This window comes from Scyliorhinus canicula, chromosome 1 (genome assembly GCF_902713615.1).
Source record: "Scyliorhinus canicula chromosome 1, sScyCan1.1, whole genome shotgun sequence".
In the NCBI taxonomy this organism is placed as follows: Eukaryota; Metazoa; Chordata; class Chondrichthyes; order Carcharhiniformes; family Scyliorhinidae; genus Scyliorhinus; species Scyliorhinus canicula.
Genome location: NC_052146.1, coordinates 67,468,526 through 67,482,018, shown reverse-complemented (window position 1 = coordinate 67,482,018; position 13,493 = coordinate 67,468,526). Strand labels below are relative to the sequence as shown.

At 44.7% G+C, this 13,493-nt stretch overlaps 1 protein-coding gene across 1 annotated transcript in view; it reads left to right on the top strand.

Annotated features, from left to right (window-relative positions):
* The window catches only part of si:ch211-102c2.8, a 114,904-nt gene that overhangs the window by 42,662 nt on the left and 58,749 nt on the right, over positions 1-13,493 (top strand). The window contains exons 3-6 of the mRNA XM_038793481.1: positions 4,961-5,072; positions 5,608-5,701; positions 7,515-7,637; positions 9,895-11,583. Of these exons, the coding sequence (XP_038649409.1) occupies positions 4,961-5,072; positions 5,608-5,701; positions 7,515-7,637; positions 9,895-11,583 (2,018 nt within the window). The remainder of the gene's footprint in view (positions 1-4,960; positions 5,073-5,607; positions 5,702-7,514; positions 7,638-9,894; positions 11,584-13,493) is intronic.

Genomic DNA, 13,493 nt, shown 5'->3' with positions numbered 1-13,493 from the left:
GCTGGGAGCAAAGTATGGGCTGGAGCTGGGGGAAATGTTTAGATACATGCAGGTTCGAGATTTTGCCAGGAAGGAGATACAGAGCTTCCAGGTGGAGCCGGCCTCCACATTGCTAGAGGAGGTGCTGACGACAAGGGGACTGGAGAAGGAGGTAGTGTCAGCAGTTTACGGAGTTATTTTGGAAAAGGAGAAGGCGCTGCTAGAAGGGATCACAGCAAAGTAGGAAGAATAGTTAGGAGAGGATATGGAGGAGGGGTTCTGGTGTGAGGTGCTCCGGAGAGTGAACACCTCCACCTCGTGCGTGAGGTTGGGGCTGATATAGCTGATGGTGGTATACAGAGCACACGTCACAAGGGCAAGGATGAGCCATCTCTTTGAGGGGATAGAAGATGTGTGTGAACATTGCGGGGGGGGGGGGGGGGGGGGGGGCCGCAAACCACGCTCATATGTTTTGGTCCTGTCCAAAGCTGGAGGATTACTGGAAGGAGGTGTTTAGGGTAATCTCTAAAGTGGTGCACATGAAACTGGACCCGGGCTCTAGGGAGGCCATATTCGTGGTGCCAGACCAGCCGGGGTTGGAAACGGGCGCGGAGGCAGATGTTGCAGCCTTTGCCTCATTGATCGCCCGAAGGCGGATCCTGTTAGGGTGGAGATCAACATCTCCACCCTGTGCCCTGGCGTGGCGGGGGGACCTGTTGGAATTCTTGACTCTTGAGAAGGTTAAGTTTGAACTGAGGGGAAGGATGGAGGGGTTCAACAATTCATGGGCGTTTTTCATTATGCACTTTCGAGAAATGGATTAAATCGAACATTGGGGGGAGCTGGGAGGGTTGGGTGGAGGGGGATTATATATGTTAATGGTGACTATGGGTGATTCCTGATTCCTTCTTGTCATTTGTTTATGTCGACATGCAGGCTAATGTTTGGGGGTTTGGTGGAAGGATGGGCTCGTTGTTATTGATGGAGATTGACATTATATTCGCTACTGCTTATTGTTTATTGTTGGTGGGTGCAAATGTGGGAGAAAATGTGAAAAAGGAGAATAAAAATATATTTTTTAAAAAGCATTTAGATGTGCATTTGTAATGCAAAGGCTTACAAGGCTATAGGCCAGGTCTGGGAAATGTGATTAGAATGGCTAGGCGGTTGTTTTGACCGGCGGGGATGCGGCGACAGCTGTGACTTTACGATAGTTACTTGTTGGAGCTGCACTCATCCAGCCAAAGTAGAGAGTATTCCATCACGTCCCTGACTTGTGCTTTGTAGATGGTGGACAGGTTTTGGGGAGTCGAGAGGTTGAGATACTTGCTATAGAACTTTTGCAGCCACAGTATTTATATGGTTGGTCTGGTCCAGTTTCTGGTTACTAATGACCCTCAGGATATTGACAATGGAGATTCAGCGATTGAAATGTCAATTCACTTGTGCCCAACCTAAGCCAGGTGGTCATAAACTAATCTCCCCCCCATGTCGAGGTAAAATCTGGAACCCTCTGCAAGAACCTGGCTGCTGGTCAGATGAGGTGGCAATGGATGGCCTGCTTTTGAGGCTGTGGTTAAAGAAGTTATTAAACTAACTCAAAAGGGTTTTCCTTCAACCTGCCTCAGTGCAGCACGGCTGGAAATGACCCTGGACTGGGTGATAAAGATTAGTTCCTTCAGTCAGGTCACGTCCCACAAATAAATTCTCCTGTCATTGGGGTTACTGTTATTTCAAACATAGTTTTAACTGTGGGGCAGCTCCATTTTTTAGGGCTCTGTGGATCCTGCTTTTTCCAGTCGACTGTTTTCATTAAGTGAAATTGGTTAGGAGGAACAAAACAACACAGAAGGAGGCCATTCAGTCCATATTGCCTGGGCATTCTTTTTGAAAGATTCCTCCCACTCCTCTGCTTGTTCTCTTGGCTCTGCAACTTATGTGGCAGCATTACGAAATAATGTTATTTTAATTTACTTTGTGTATTACGCTGTTCCTTTTGTCTCAGACCTGTATTGTTAACCCCACTTTCATCTTCTGGCCAATATTTATCACTTGGCCAGTATCACTAAAGGTTCTGTAGAAGGGACATTTGGATCTGTAACTTTAACTCTGTTTCTCTCCACAGATACTGCCAGATCAGCTGAGTTTATCCAGCATTTTCTGTTTATATATTGCTAAAACTGCTACTGTTTGTGGCCCTTTGCTCTGTGCACTGTCACATTTCCCTGCATCACAAGAATAACTACATTCCAAAAGTACTTCATTGGCTCTAAAGCATTTTGGGATAACCTGAATGCATGAAAGGCACGATATAAGTTCTTTGCTTCTCTACATTTGCCAACTGACCAGCTGAGTATTTACAGCATCTTTACTTTATATTTACAACATGCACAGTATTTTGCTTTCTATTTGTAAGCAATGCTTCCTCAGCCTCAAACCTGCGGTAACACCTGACCTGGCACTGCTTGATGCTGACATCGGTGTTCAAAAATAAGAAGGGGCCTTATTCTGTTACTGACATAAACTTACTTTCACAGTGCAAAAAATAAGGTGCATGGTTCGCCAAGTCCCTCCACTGGCAGTAATTGGGCACCACAGCTTTTTAGTGTGACATTTTCACTTTCCAATTACCTTTGTAAAGACTGTCCACCTAATAGATGATCCAAATTTACCTGATTGATTAAGTAGCATCATAAAAGCTGTTGTGAATGTCAGCAGGTGTAACAATTTCACAATTTAAAAAAAAACGTGAAAATGAAAGTTGTTGACGCTGTCGGGCTCAGAGGCAGATTATCTTCATAAATTGTTCCCACTGCTACTTCTGGTTAAGGAAGAGCAGTGATTTGATTTGAAGAAAGAGGGATCCACCAGTGTTATGTTCCATCATTCTTGAACCTAGAGTGAATTCCACTGGTATGTCTCCCTCTGCAGTCCCGCAGATAAGAAAACTGTGAACCCCGCTGGACTTGCTGAATCTTGCGAGTTCTGCAAGACCTTTGCGGCATCGCTGGGTGTAGCTGTAGCCTCTGCTATTTTCCAGGTTTGACAACAGGCGTGCATTTTAATTCCGGGTTCTGCATAATTCAGTCCTGACGAAAGGTCGTAAACCTGAACCGCTATTTTTTTCTCTCCCCACAGATGCTGCCTATGAAATTTTTAAAAATCAAATGAAAATCGCTTATTGTCACAAGTAAGCTTCAAATGAAGTTACTGTGAAAAGCCCCTCGTCGCCACATTCCAGTGCCTGTTCGGGAAGGTCGGTACGGGAATTGAACCGTGCTGCTGGCCTGCCTTAAAAGCCAGCTCTTTAGCCCTGTGCTAAACCAGCCCCATACCTTGCTGAGTATTTCCAGCATTTTTTATTTTTACATCAAATATCTAGCATTCACAGCATCTGTCCAACATTATCCCTTTCCACATGAACATGTTGCCAGTTATTGGTTCTCGTCTACTGCGATGTTATTGGAATATGGGGGCAACTAGACAAAAGAAAGATCTCACTCCATCTAGTTCCATATACCGCCTTGGTAGTAACATGGTCCAATGTTAATAGAATTCCTACAGTGCGGAAGGGGGCCATTCCACCCACTGAATCTGCACCGACCCTCTGAAGGAGCACCCAACCTAGGCCCACTGCCCCGCTCTATCCCCGTAACCCTATAACCCCACCTAACCTACACATCTCTGGATACTAAGGGACAATTTAGCATGGCCAATCTACCTAACCTGAACTTATTTAGACTTTGGGAGGAAACTGGAGCACCCGGAGGAAACCCACGCAGACGCGGGGAGAACGTGCAGACTCCACACAGGCAGTCACGCAAGGCCGTAATTGAACTGGTGCTGTGAGGCAGCAGTGCTAACCACTGTACCACCATGGTGCCCTTAAATGGAGTTGGTATCTAATCATAGAAATCAATTCTTATCACTTAGTCTCCAACAAACCCAGGCATGATGCAAGAATAACACCCCAGTGATGGAGAACTGTTTCTCCCAAGAATGCTGGACCTACCACACGTCATGTCTCAACTTGTTTCATGCATCCCAAAATTTTATTTTTGGAAAGGATGTGATTTAATTTGCATTATTTACAAACCATTACTAACTGCTTCCATTGTCTTCTGTCCCTTGGGTTGACTCACAAAGATACTGGGCGGCATTTTACAGTCCTTCCCGCCGGCGAGACTTTCCAATCCCGCCGGTCAATGGACTATTGAGCGCCTCGCCACATTTTCCGGTCACACTCCTGCTATGATAGGGCCATGAAATTCTGCCCCATCAAAGGCTTCAAATTCTGTTGTTCTTTGAAAGGTTTGTTTGTCATCTAGTCCCTTTTAGAATTCTAATCATATCACTTGCCAACCATCTGTTTCCTGGTGGGAACATCTCCAGTTTACAAAATTGCTCCCAATGATCCAATCTCTCCATCCCCTCAATCATTCTAATTGTTCCCTTCTGTATCCTTTCAATGGCTGCTATTTGTATTGTGGCAACCAGAACTGCTCACAGTATTCAAAGTGTGGGCTGCACCAATGATTTATAAAGTGGCAGAGTTATCTCGCTAATTCAGCTCTCAATATGTACCTTTCAATACATCCCAACACCTGATTTGCAATGCTGACTCACCTCTGAACATGAATGAACGATACCGGTCTCTTTGCCCTCTGTGCAGTAACTTGACTTTATCTTTCACTCACGGTGATGAAGCTAGGCTCTGCTGTTTGTGCTGTTGCTCCATGAACTACAGTGGGAGATTCCCTGCCGAACAGTTCGGAGTCCAAGCCAAAAAAATTAAGACTGAAATTTAAGTACACAAGGTCTCAATGAAGAGTTGAATAAAGGATTATTATAAAGTATTGCCCTCCTTTTTCAAAGAGGTGCGACAATATGTAATTAGTTCAGAAATTCGTTTTTTAAAATGTCCAGATAAACAATGAAGTATGACCATTATGTCTGATATAATTTGCCTTTTTTACCCCAGTTTAGGGATGGAGGCCGAGACTCCAGCCCAAAGTGAAGCTGTGTCACGGCCCTTGACAGACCACTGTGACTATCTGATGGACTCCATTGATGCTCAACTCAACCAACTGCAGGTAAATCAGAGGCTAAATTGTCTCCATTTATAAGTCATACTTTGTCTGAAGCTACCCTTGTGGGTAACCAAGGGGTGACTTCTGTTGACGGTTTCCCCAGTGCGAGTCCTTGGGTTGCCTCCTGCTTCAGTTATTATGTTCTTTTCTTGGTCGGTCTCTGATATTGAGAATTAATTCAAACTGGAATGATGGCAATTAGACTTTTTGACTTCATCTCGAATCCAATCTGTTCAGGATGAGGTTTTCCTCCCCCAAACTTATTTTGTCTTTTATAATTCGCTCCTGCGATGAGCTGCAAGCAGCAAACATTCTCAGGTCAGCTGAAGGCTGAACTGCTCCATTCTGGACACCAGTAAAATTTGGCCAGCGTGTTGGGAAAGACGCTACAGCCCCCTCAGTCTGAGCCCCCTTAATCTGGGAGTACACCGTATTTAAACTACCCTCATGACCAAGTCATGCTAATGATGGAGTGGCTTACTCCTGCTATTGTAATGGTGTAATGATTCTCATCCTCTTATGTGATCCTTTCATATAGGTTTCCATATTAACCAATCATGGACAGCCAGTAACTAACAGCTTGACTGAGAGTTCCTCCTTCAGGAACACAACAAGACTGTCGAGAAGGACAGGTGAGACGGTCAGTCCTTGTCTCTAAATGTGCTAGACATGTGCTCTTCAGGGGTGGTGCCGGTGACTAACCTGTCGTCAAGGTAGATCAGCACACTGGAAATCCCTTGCAGGAGGTTTTCCATCATATTCTGGGTAATAGCACAAGCTGGCACTATGGCAAATGGTATTTACGTGTCCTGTAACACACCCTTGTGGATATTTATTGTGATGAACTTCTGCAACTCTTTGTCCAATTCCGATTGTAGGTATGCATGGTTAAGATCTAATTTGGAGTAGGTGAGGCCACCCGCTAGCTTGGCGTAGAGATCTTTGATCCTGGGGATCGGGTAACTATCCACCTGGTCAGCCTGATTTATGGTTAACTCGTAGTCCCCAGAGATTCTTATGGATTGATCCGGCTTGAGGATGTTCTATCGGAGAACTGAACCAGTTTGATTATGTCCGGTTCCTTTAATTCCAGCTTCAGCTTTCTGACGCAGGGCATAGGAAACTGGTCTGGCTCTAAAGAACTTGGGTGTTGAATCCGGATTGATATAAATTTTGGCTTTGATTCCTTTAATCTGGCCTAGTTCATTGTGAAAATCATCCTCATATATTTACAGGGCATCTTGAATGACACCATTAGATATTTTATAAAAATCCAGCCAATTCCGTTTGATTTGCTGTAAACTGACCCTTCCCTTCAGGCTGTGTCTGTGCCCTTCAAGGGTACATGGGCCTCTTGCTCTTTATAAGCCACTGGTGTGTTGGTGGTCCCAAGGATTTTCAGGGTTTCCCCAGTGTAAGTGGAAAGCTTGGCTGTAGTGCTGCTCACATTTAAAGTTTGAGCTCCGTCATGAGTATACTTTACGGGGCAGCATGGTGGCGCAGTGGTTAGAATGACGCCAAAGTCCCAGGATCGATCCCGGCTCTGGGTCACTGTCCCTGTGGAGTTTGCATGGGCTTCGCCCCACAACCCAAAGATGTGAAGGTAGGTGGATTGGCCACACTAAATTGTCCCTTAATTGGAAAAAATAAATTGGGTACACTAAATTTATTAAAACTAAATGAATATACTTCAAGATGTGGGGGGTAACTTTTTCACGCAGAGAGTGGTTGGTGCCTGGAACCCGCTACCAGATGAAAGCAGTGAAACTGTCAGAAGTATCAACTGCTGCTCATCTTCCCCCATGATCTCGTTGTTGGTGATTAAATAGTGGAACTGTTTGATATACTGGCTCTAATCTTCAGCCCCTTGGTCAAACGGGTTTAGTTTACCAATAATAAGCATTTTCACTCATGTCTTGATGGTTCCCGAGACTCGGTTCTTGTTTCTCTTTCCAATTGTTCCTTCCTTTCCCGTTGAATCACAAAGTACTGCAGGTTGTGATCAAACCTTTCACCTCGTCATCAATGTGGTGGCTCGAGCACCACTCTGGGGGCTTCCAGTAGTAACAAAGGGATTTATTAATGAAAAGCAAAGACTGATAATTATACAGGCACAGAATACAATAAGATGGATTTTGTCTCTTCAGCTCCAGGCCCACACTGCCTGAGTCCTTGCTCCCAGGTCCCCGCACTAACTTGCTATTGGTTGGGGTTCGTGCACTCCTGTGCGATTGGATCCGAGGCAGTCACGTGGGCAGCCAGGTCTGCCCCCTAAAGGGGCCATGCTACCATAGAGCTCTAGGCTGCGTCCCGCCAAGATTACATGCTGTACTTAGGTACTAGGCCACTCAAGTCAGTTTGCTGTTACAAAGTTGATTCAGATATCCAATATCTTATACAGCTGTTCCTTGCTGCTCTAACAGTTTCCTTGTTTGTATTCCAAAGGACCTCTGAATTCGAGCTTGTCCAATACTAGGGATACTGGATTGGGTAGTGTCAGTGGCATCAGTGCCCTGTCAGGCACAGACGTGCTGTTTCCCATGAAACAAGAAGCCAATAATGTTTCAGGTGGGTAAGGGATTTATACTGGGGTAGGAGCTGCATAGTTTTGTTCCTGCCATTATTTAGAAATGGGCATTGCTGGCATGATCAACATTTATTGTCCAACCTTTAGTGATCTTTTTGGTCTTCTTCTTGAACTACTGCTGCCTGTCTGGAAGGAAAACGGAGGGAGTTGGGGTGTTGGGGATGACATAGGAAAAATAATGGGATGGGACGGGGGATGAGGATGATATGAGAGAGATTAAAATAATGGGGTGGGTATGCCGTGAGGGGTGTGATAAATGTAGAAATTTCAGATATATCTTAGGGGTGGCATGATGGAACAGTGGTTAGCCCTGCTGCCTCACAGCGTCAGGGACCTGAGATTAATTCTTCCTCTGACTGTGGGTTTCCTCCGGGTGCTCTGGTTTCCTCCCACAGTCCAAATATGTGCAGGTTAGGTGGATTGGCCATGATAAATTGTCCCTTAGTGTCCAAAAGGTTAGATGGGATGCGGGGATAGGATAGGCCTGACCCTAGGTAGGGTGCACTTTCAGAGAGTCAGTGCAGACTCAATGGACCGAATGGCCTCTGCACTATAGAGATTCTATATGTATCTGGTGCAGTCCTGGTTAAAAGTCTAAGTTAGTGTATGTACGTGTCTACTGCAGTACGGGTTTGAAAAATCTTGGTTTAAAAGACAGGCAAACACTGTGGCTACAGAAGGTGTAATTAAAGTGTCGTAAAAGTAAGATAATCATTCATTCTAACCATTCATAGAGTGTAGTTTACCTATATAGGGCTAATGGAATTTTGTTTAGAAAAAGAAAGTTCCCTGGGGTTTAGATAATTGTGGGGATGTGGTTAGCCTTAGTAAGGTGGTCATAACCCTGTTAGTGAGATAGAGATGGTGTAGTTAATGGGAGGAGCCAGGGACTGAAAGTTAAACAGTAGTTTGAGACCGACAAGAATCTGCAGACTGTTTCCTGAATGATCTCTCGCTCAAAGCAATCTCTTCTAGACATCTCTATACAGCAACTTTCCTGTGTTTGCTAACAGTATTTAAAGGTGGTTTTTGACCCGAGATATGTTGTGCTTGATTGAAGATAAAAAAAATATATCAGTTAGGAGTTAGTGTTTCATTTTATTGTTAAGCCTTGTTTAGCTTGTAATTGTAAGCTATTTCTTGTATGATGTTAAAGTTAGCTTAATACTGTGTTAATAATAAAGATTGTTTTAATATATCAAATCTCTATTGTGCATGGAGTCGCTCTTGGAGTGAAGCATCTTTTCCTCACAGTCTTAAAAATTAAATAAACTATTGGAGTTTCCGTCCAGGTGTCTTAGAAACTGGTGGGGTCTGCTATGGGATGGTAATAGAGGAATAACATGGGAAGAAAATAATGGTGCAGGCTGACGAGTTATGGAAATAGAGTTGCAATAAAGACACTAATTTCACAGCAAATGTTATACAGTTTTTTTTGCTCATTGTATATTAATTGGGTGTTTAAGTGAGTTGAGGGGTGGGCATTAACTGGGGGTTCCAGTTCTATCCTTCACTACCTGCCAATCTGAGTTGCAAGAAAGGAGACGCTATCAAGGAGGGGGAGAAGGTGAATGAAAGAAAGAGAAAAAGACTTGAAGAACTGAATAGATGGCAGGAAAAGAAAAGGTGAGATTAGAGGAATGAGGGAGGAGAAGAGAGAGGTGGTTAAAGGCACTGTGGCAGCATGAAATGGCGAGAAGAAAAGAGGTTTCAGCAAGCACAGGGAGATTGGCGAATGGGATGGTACATGTTAGGAAACTGGAATCAGAGCTTTCTATGATCTCATGTTTGCTAGGAAGAGAAATAGAAAGTGGGAGAGCGTCCAGGAATGTGTCAAAATATTCAAGTCCAGAGGTAACAAAAGTATGAATGAGAGTTCCAGCAGCAGACGAGCTGAGACAGGGCAATGGTGGGGCAATGCAATGGAGGTGGACATGGGCATTTGTCATGATGACGTGGGTTAAATATAACATCAAAGTTGTGATCAGTCTGATTCCATCTCGGACAACTGTCAGAGGACAGGGAGGGTGTCAGTGACTTCCAAATAAATTCCATGGTGGGGACCATGACATTCGTCCTCCAAATATTTGATGAATGACCATTTAGGAGAGGATATCAGAGGGTTTCTGGAATCTGAAAAACTCTGCCCATCTACTGGAGGGAAAATGAAAGAACTGGGGACCATTTGACTCGTACCAAACTCACGCTGACTGTGTCAATGTTTTCTCACAACCATAGAATGTGAAGATCAGAAGGAAGTCTTCCTGAGTTTCACCGGAGCACCAGAAGTTACAGCACTCTTTGATCGAAGCCCAGGCTTTGGGACAAGGCAGCCCATCATTCCAGTGACTGACCATGGGAGACTGGAAGCAGAGACAGATGGTGAGTCTAGAAAGGAGCAGTATGAATGGAGAGTTCAACAACTGCTTGGGCCACAACAAATAGAGATCCAGGGATATCGAAGTGACACCAATACTATAGACAGCATTCGTACAGAAGACTTTGCTTTGTGCTTTAATGAAGGGATGGTAGATCCTACACTGAACTTTGACACTGAACCAGACGGTGAGGGTTCATTCATGAGCAGTAATTCCTTCAGTGTACAGCCTCAGGAATCTGCTGGCCTTTACCTAGAACCTAATTCCCAACAAGGAAATCTGGGAAGTGAAGTCTCTGGCCATCCTCTGGAATGGAATCTATTCAGAAGGAAAGAATGCAGTAGAGATTGTGCTCAACTTGACCACATGTCCAGGCAAGATCGTTGTGGGGCTCTTTCAAAAACCTCTGCAAGAATTCACCCGGCTCAGAGTTTAACTAGCGCAGAGAAGGATGAGTTTGATGAGTGTGCCTCTTCTCATGGTAATGAGGATGACACTGTGGCTGATGGACCTGTCAATTCTACAGCTCCGAGGTTAAATGTTGTACAACAGTTTCGAGAGGAATTAGAACATGTTCTGCAAAGGACTAGGTCACAGGCTGGACCCCCATGGGCAGAGCAGGCAGCTTCCAGGGCTTTGACTCTAAGGACCGAAAGTATTGAGTCTTTAGGCGGCAGGATTTCAAAACTCAGCCAGATCAATATGTCAGAGAAATCATCACAGCAAAGGAACTTCCCTTCCAGAAACAGAATCCAAGTGGTAAACCCATCCAGGGAATCTCCTGTAAGCCCAAATCCACTGAAGGGAAATGGATTGATGACTAGCTCTTCCCCAGGTGTGATAATCCAAGAAGATCTGGAAACTAATTTTGGGGATATTGGAATGAAAATGAAGGGGGCACTGAAGAGCCAGCCAGAGAGTCCAGAGAGGCGAGGTAGAGACAATAACCCTGGGGCACAGAGCCTCTCAATAGGAGATCCCGCCAACCTGATCCCAATCCAACGGGAGAGCTCAGCACTCAGTCACAAGCTTCTGCTATCCAATTCAGAGGACAACCAGCAAGGTGTTGCGATGGTGAATGGAACCACCTCCGCATGCTACACGGCACCTGCTTTGGTGCCTCACTGTACACCACGTGTCAGTGCAGGAAATACAAACTATTCAGCTAAAACAAACACTTCACGCCAGTGGAATAGGACAGCCAGTGCGCACATTGACTTTCAATCTCAGCCGCTGGCAGTTGAAAGTTGCAGGAGAAACCCAGTGTGTCCATCTGGATCTGTCTCACCGCCAGGCTGTTCCTTCTGGAAGGGTAGCAGCGGCAGCGAGCTGGCTCCAGATCACCGCTCAAACATTGCACGCTCTGCACTGCATCCCAAGAGGAGGATGCAATTGCCAGATTTATCACAGGGCAAGCTGACTGGCTTCATCAACATAACCACAGCTAAACGGACACATGCGCGAAGCAACACAGATGGTGGTTACAGAGAGGAATTGGGAAGCCATGGACTGGGAAGAAACAGAGCTAAACTACTTTCACATCAGACTGGTAAGTTGCAACTATTTCTAAACAAATCTCTGCCACTGCTTATGCAACGTTCTTTATAATTATGTTAATACATTACATAATCACAGCTAATCATAGACTTCAATGTTTTTTTTCCCACAAAATCCCCATATCCCTTTATGCCATTGATAATTATAAATCTGTCAATCTTTGTTTTGAACATATTCAATGACAGAGCTTCCACAGCCCTCTGGGGTAGAGAACTCCAAAGATTCACAACCCTCGGAATAAAAAAATCCTCTTTCAATATTTTATAAGTTTCAATGAAATCACCTCTCATTCTTCAAAGCGTTAGAGATTACGGGCTCAGTTTTCCAAATTGCTCTCCGTAGGATAGTCTTGCCATGGGACTCGCTGGAGCAGAGAAGATTGAGGGGGCAACCTGATCGAGATGTACAAGGTTATGAGGGGCATGGACAGGGTGGATAGGGAGCAGCTGTTTCCTTTAGTTGAAGGGTCAGTTATGAGGGGACACAAATTCAAGGTAAGGGGCAGAAAGTTTTGGGGGGATTTGAGGAAAAACATTTTTAGCAAGAGGGGGTGATGGTCTGGAATGCACTGCCTGGGAGGGTGATAGCGGTGGGTTTCCTCACATCCTTTAAAAAGTACCTGGGTGAACACTTGACACATCATAACATTCAAGGCTATGGACCAAGTGCTGGCAAATGGGGTTAGGCAGGCAGATCAGTTGTTTTTCATGCATCAGTGCAGACTCAATGGGCCTCTTCTGCACTGTATTATTCTGTGAGTATTCTGTGATTCATCCTGGGGACAAGTCGGGTGAATCTTTGTTATACTCCCTCTATGGCAATCATCCTTCCCAAGATAAGGGAACCAAAATTGCACACAGTACATCAAGTGCAGTCTGAGCAAGGTTCTATACAATTAAAGCAAGACTTTTCTGCTCATATACTCAAATCCTCTTGTGATAAACTTGCCGTGAGCTTTCTTAATTGCTTGGTGTTAGTTTTCAGTGACTTGCTGACTGGGAAACCCAGGTCTCTTTGTATCTCTACATTTCCTAATCCCATGCCATTTAAGACATACCCTGCACATCTGTTCTGCCTACCAAAGTGGATAACCTCACATTTTTCCACATTATATTCATCTGACATATTTTGCCTACTTTGTTCTCTAAATTCCCTTGAAGCTGCTGTTGTGCTTTCTTTTATTTGATCTTTTCTGTGGCTCTGTTCTAATTATGGCAATCAGTGAGTTTGCCCTTCTTTCTGTGTTATCTATGTCCTAATGCTTAAAGTCGCCAGGTATCAAATGATACCACAAGTTTCAACCGGCTATCAATCAAAGAGCCAAACACCAGTTAGTTAATTCAAGGTCAAGGGTACTTTATTTACACACAATTAGTCATGCAACATAAACACTACTAGTTAACTACACCTATCGACTAAGACAACCTGTACTTAACTTTGGGCACCCAGCTTAGGTCAGAAAACAGTGGCCGCCGTTCAATTCTGGATCTATCGGGTTCGAAGGAGTAACTGCTGCTCAGCTGGGCATGTCCTTCTGGTAGTGGGCGTTGAACTTCAACTCACTTCTGGTGTTGCTGCACTTGGCGATAGCTGTGACCGGGGTACCAAGGCCAAGAGGGAGCGAACATATGGCAAACTCTTCTTCTTATACTCGGGGGTTTTTCGCGCTCTTTTGGGCGGTCCTTCGATTTGGGCCTTACTAATTGGGTGATCCCTGATCACTCTGTTCGATTCCTTAGCCAATAAGTTTGCGGGGATCTGGTTGGCTGGGCGTGTCCCAAGCGGTCACTGACCCCATTGTTTGCGTTTCCCTTGAACAGGGAGTGGCGCCAAAATGTCTGGGACTGTCCCGGTTGCTTGAGTACCAGTCCTTTGTTTTGGTGAAGATGGGCCATCAAATGT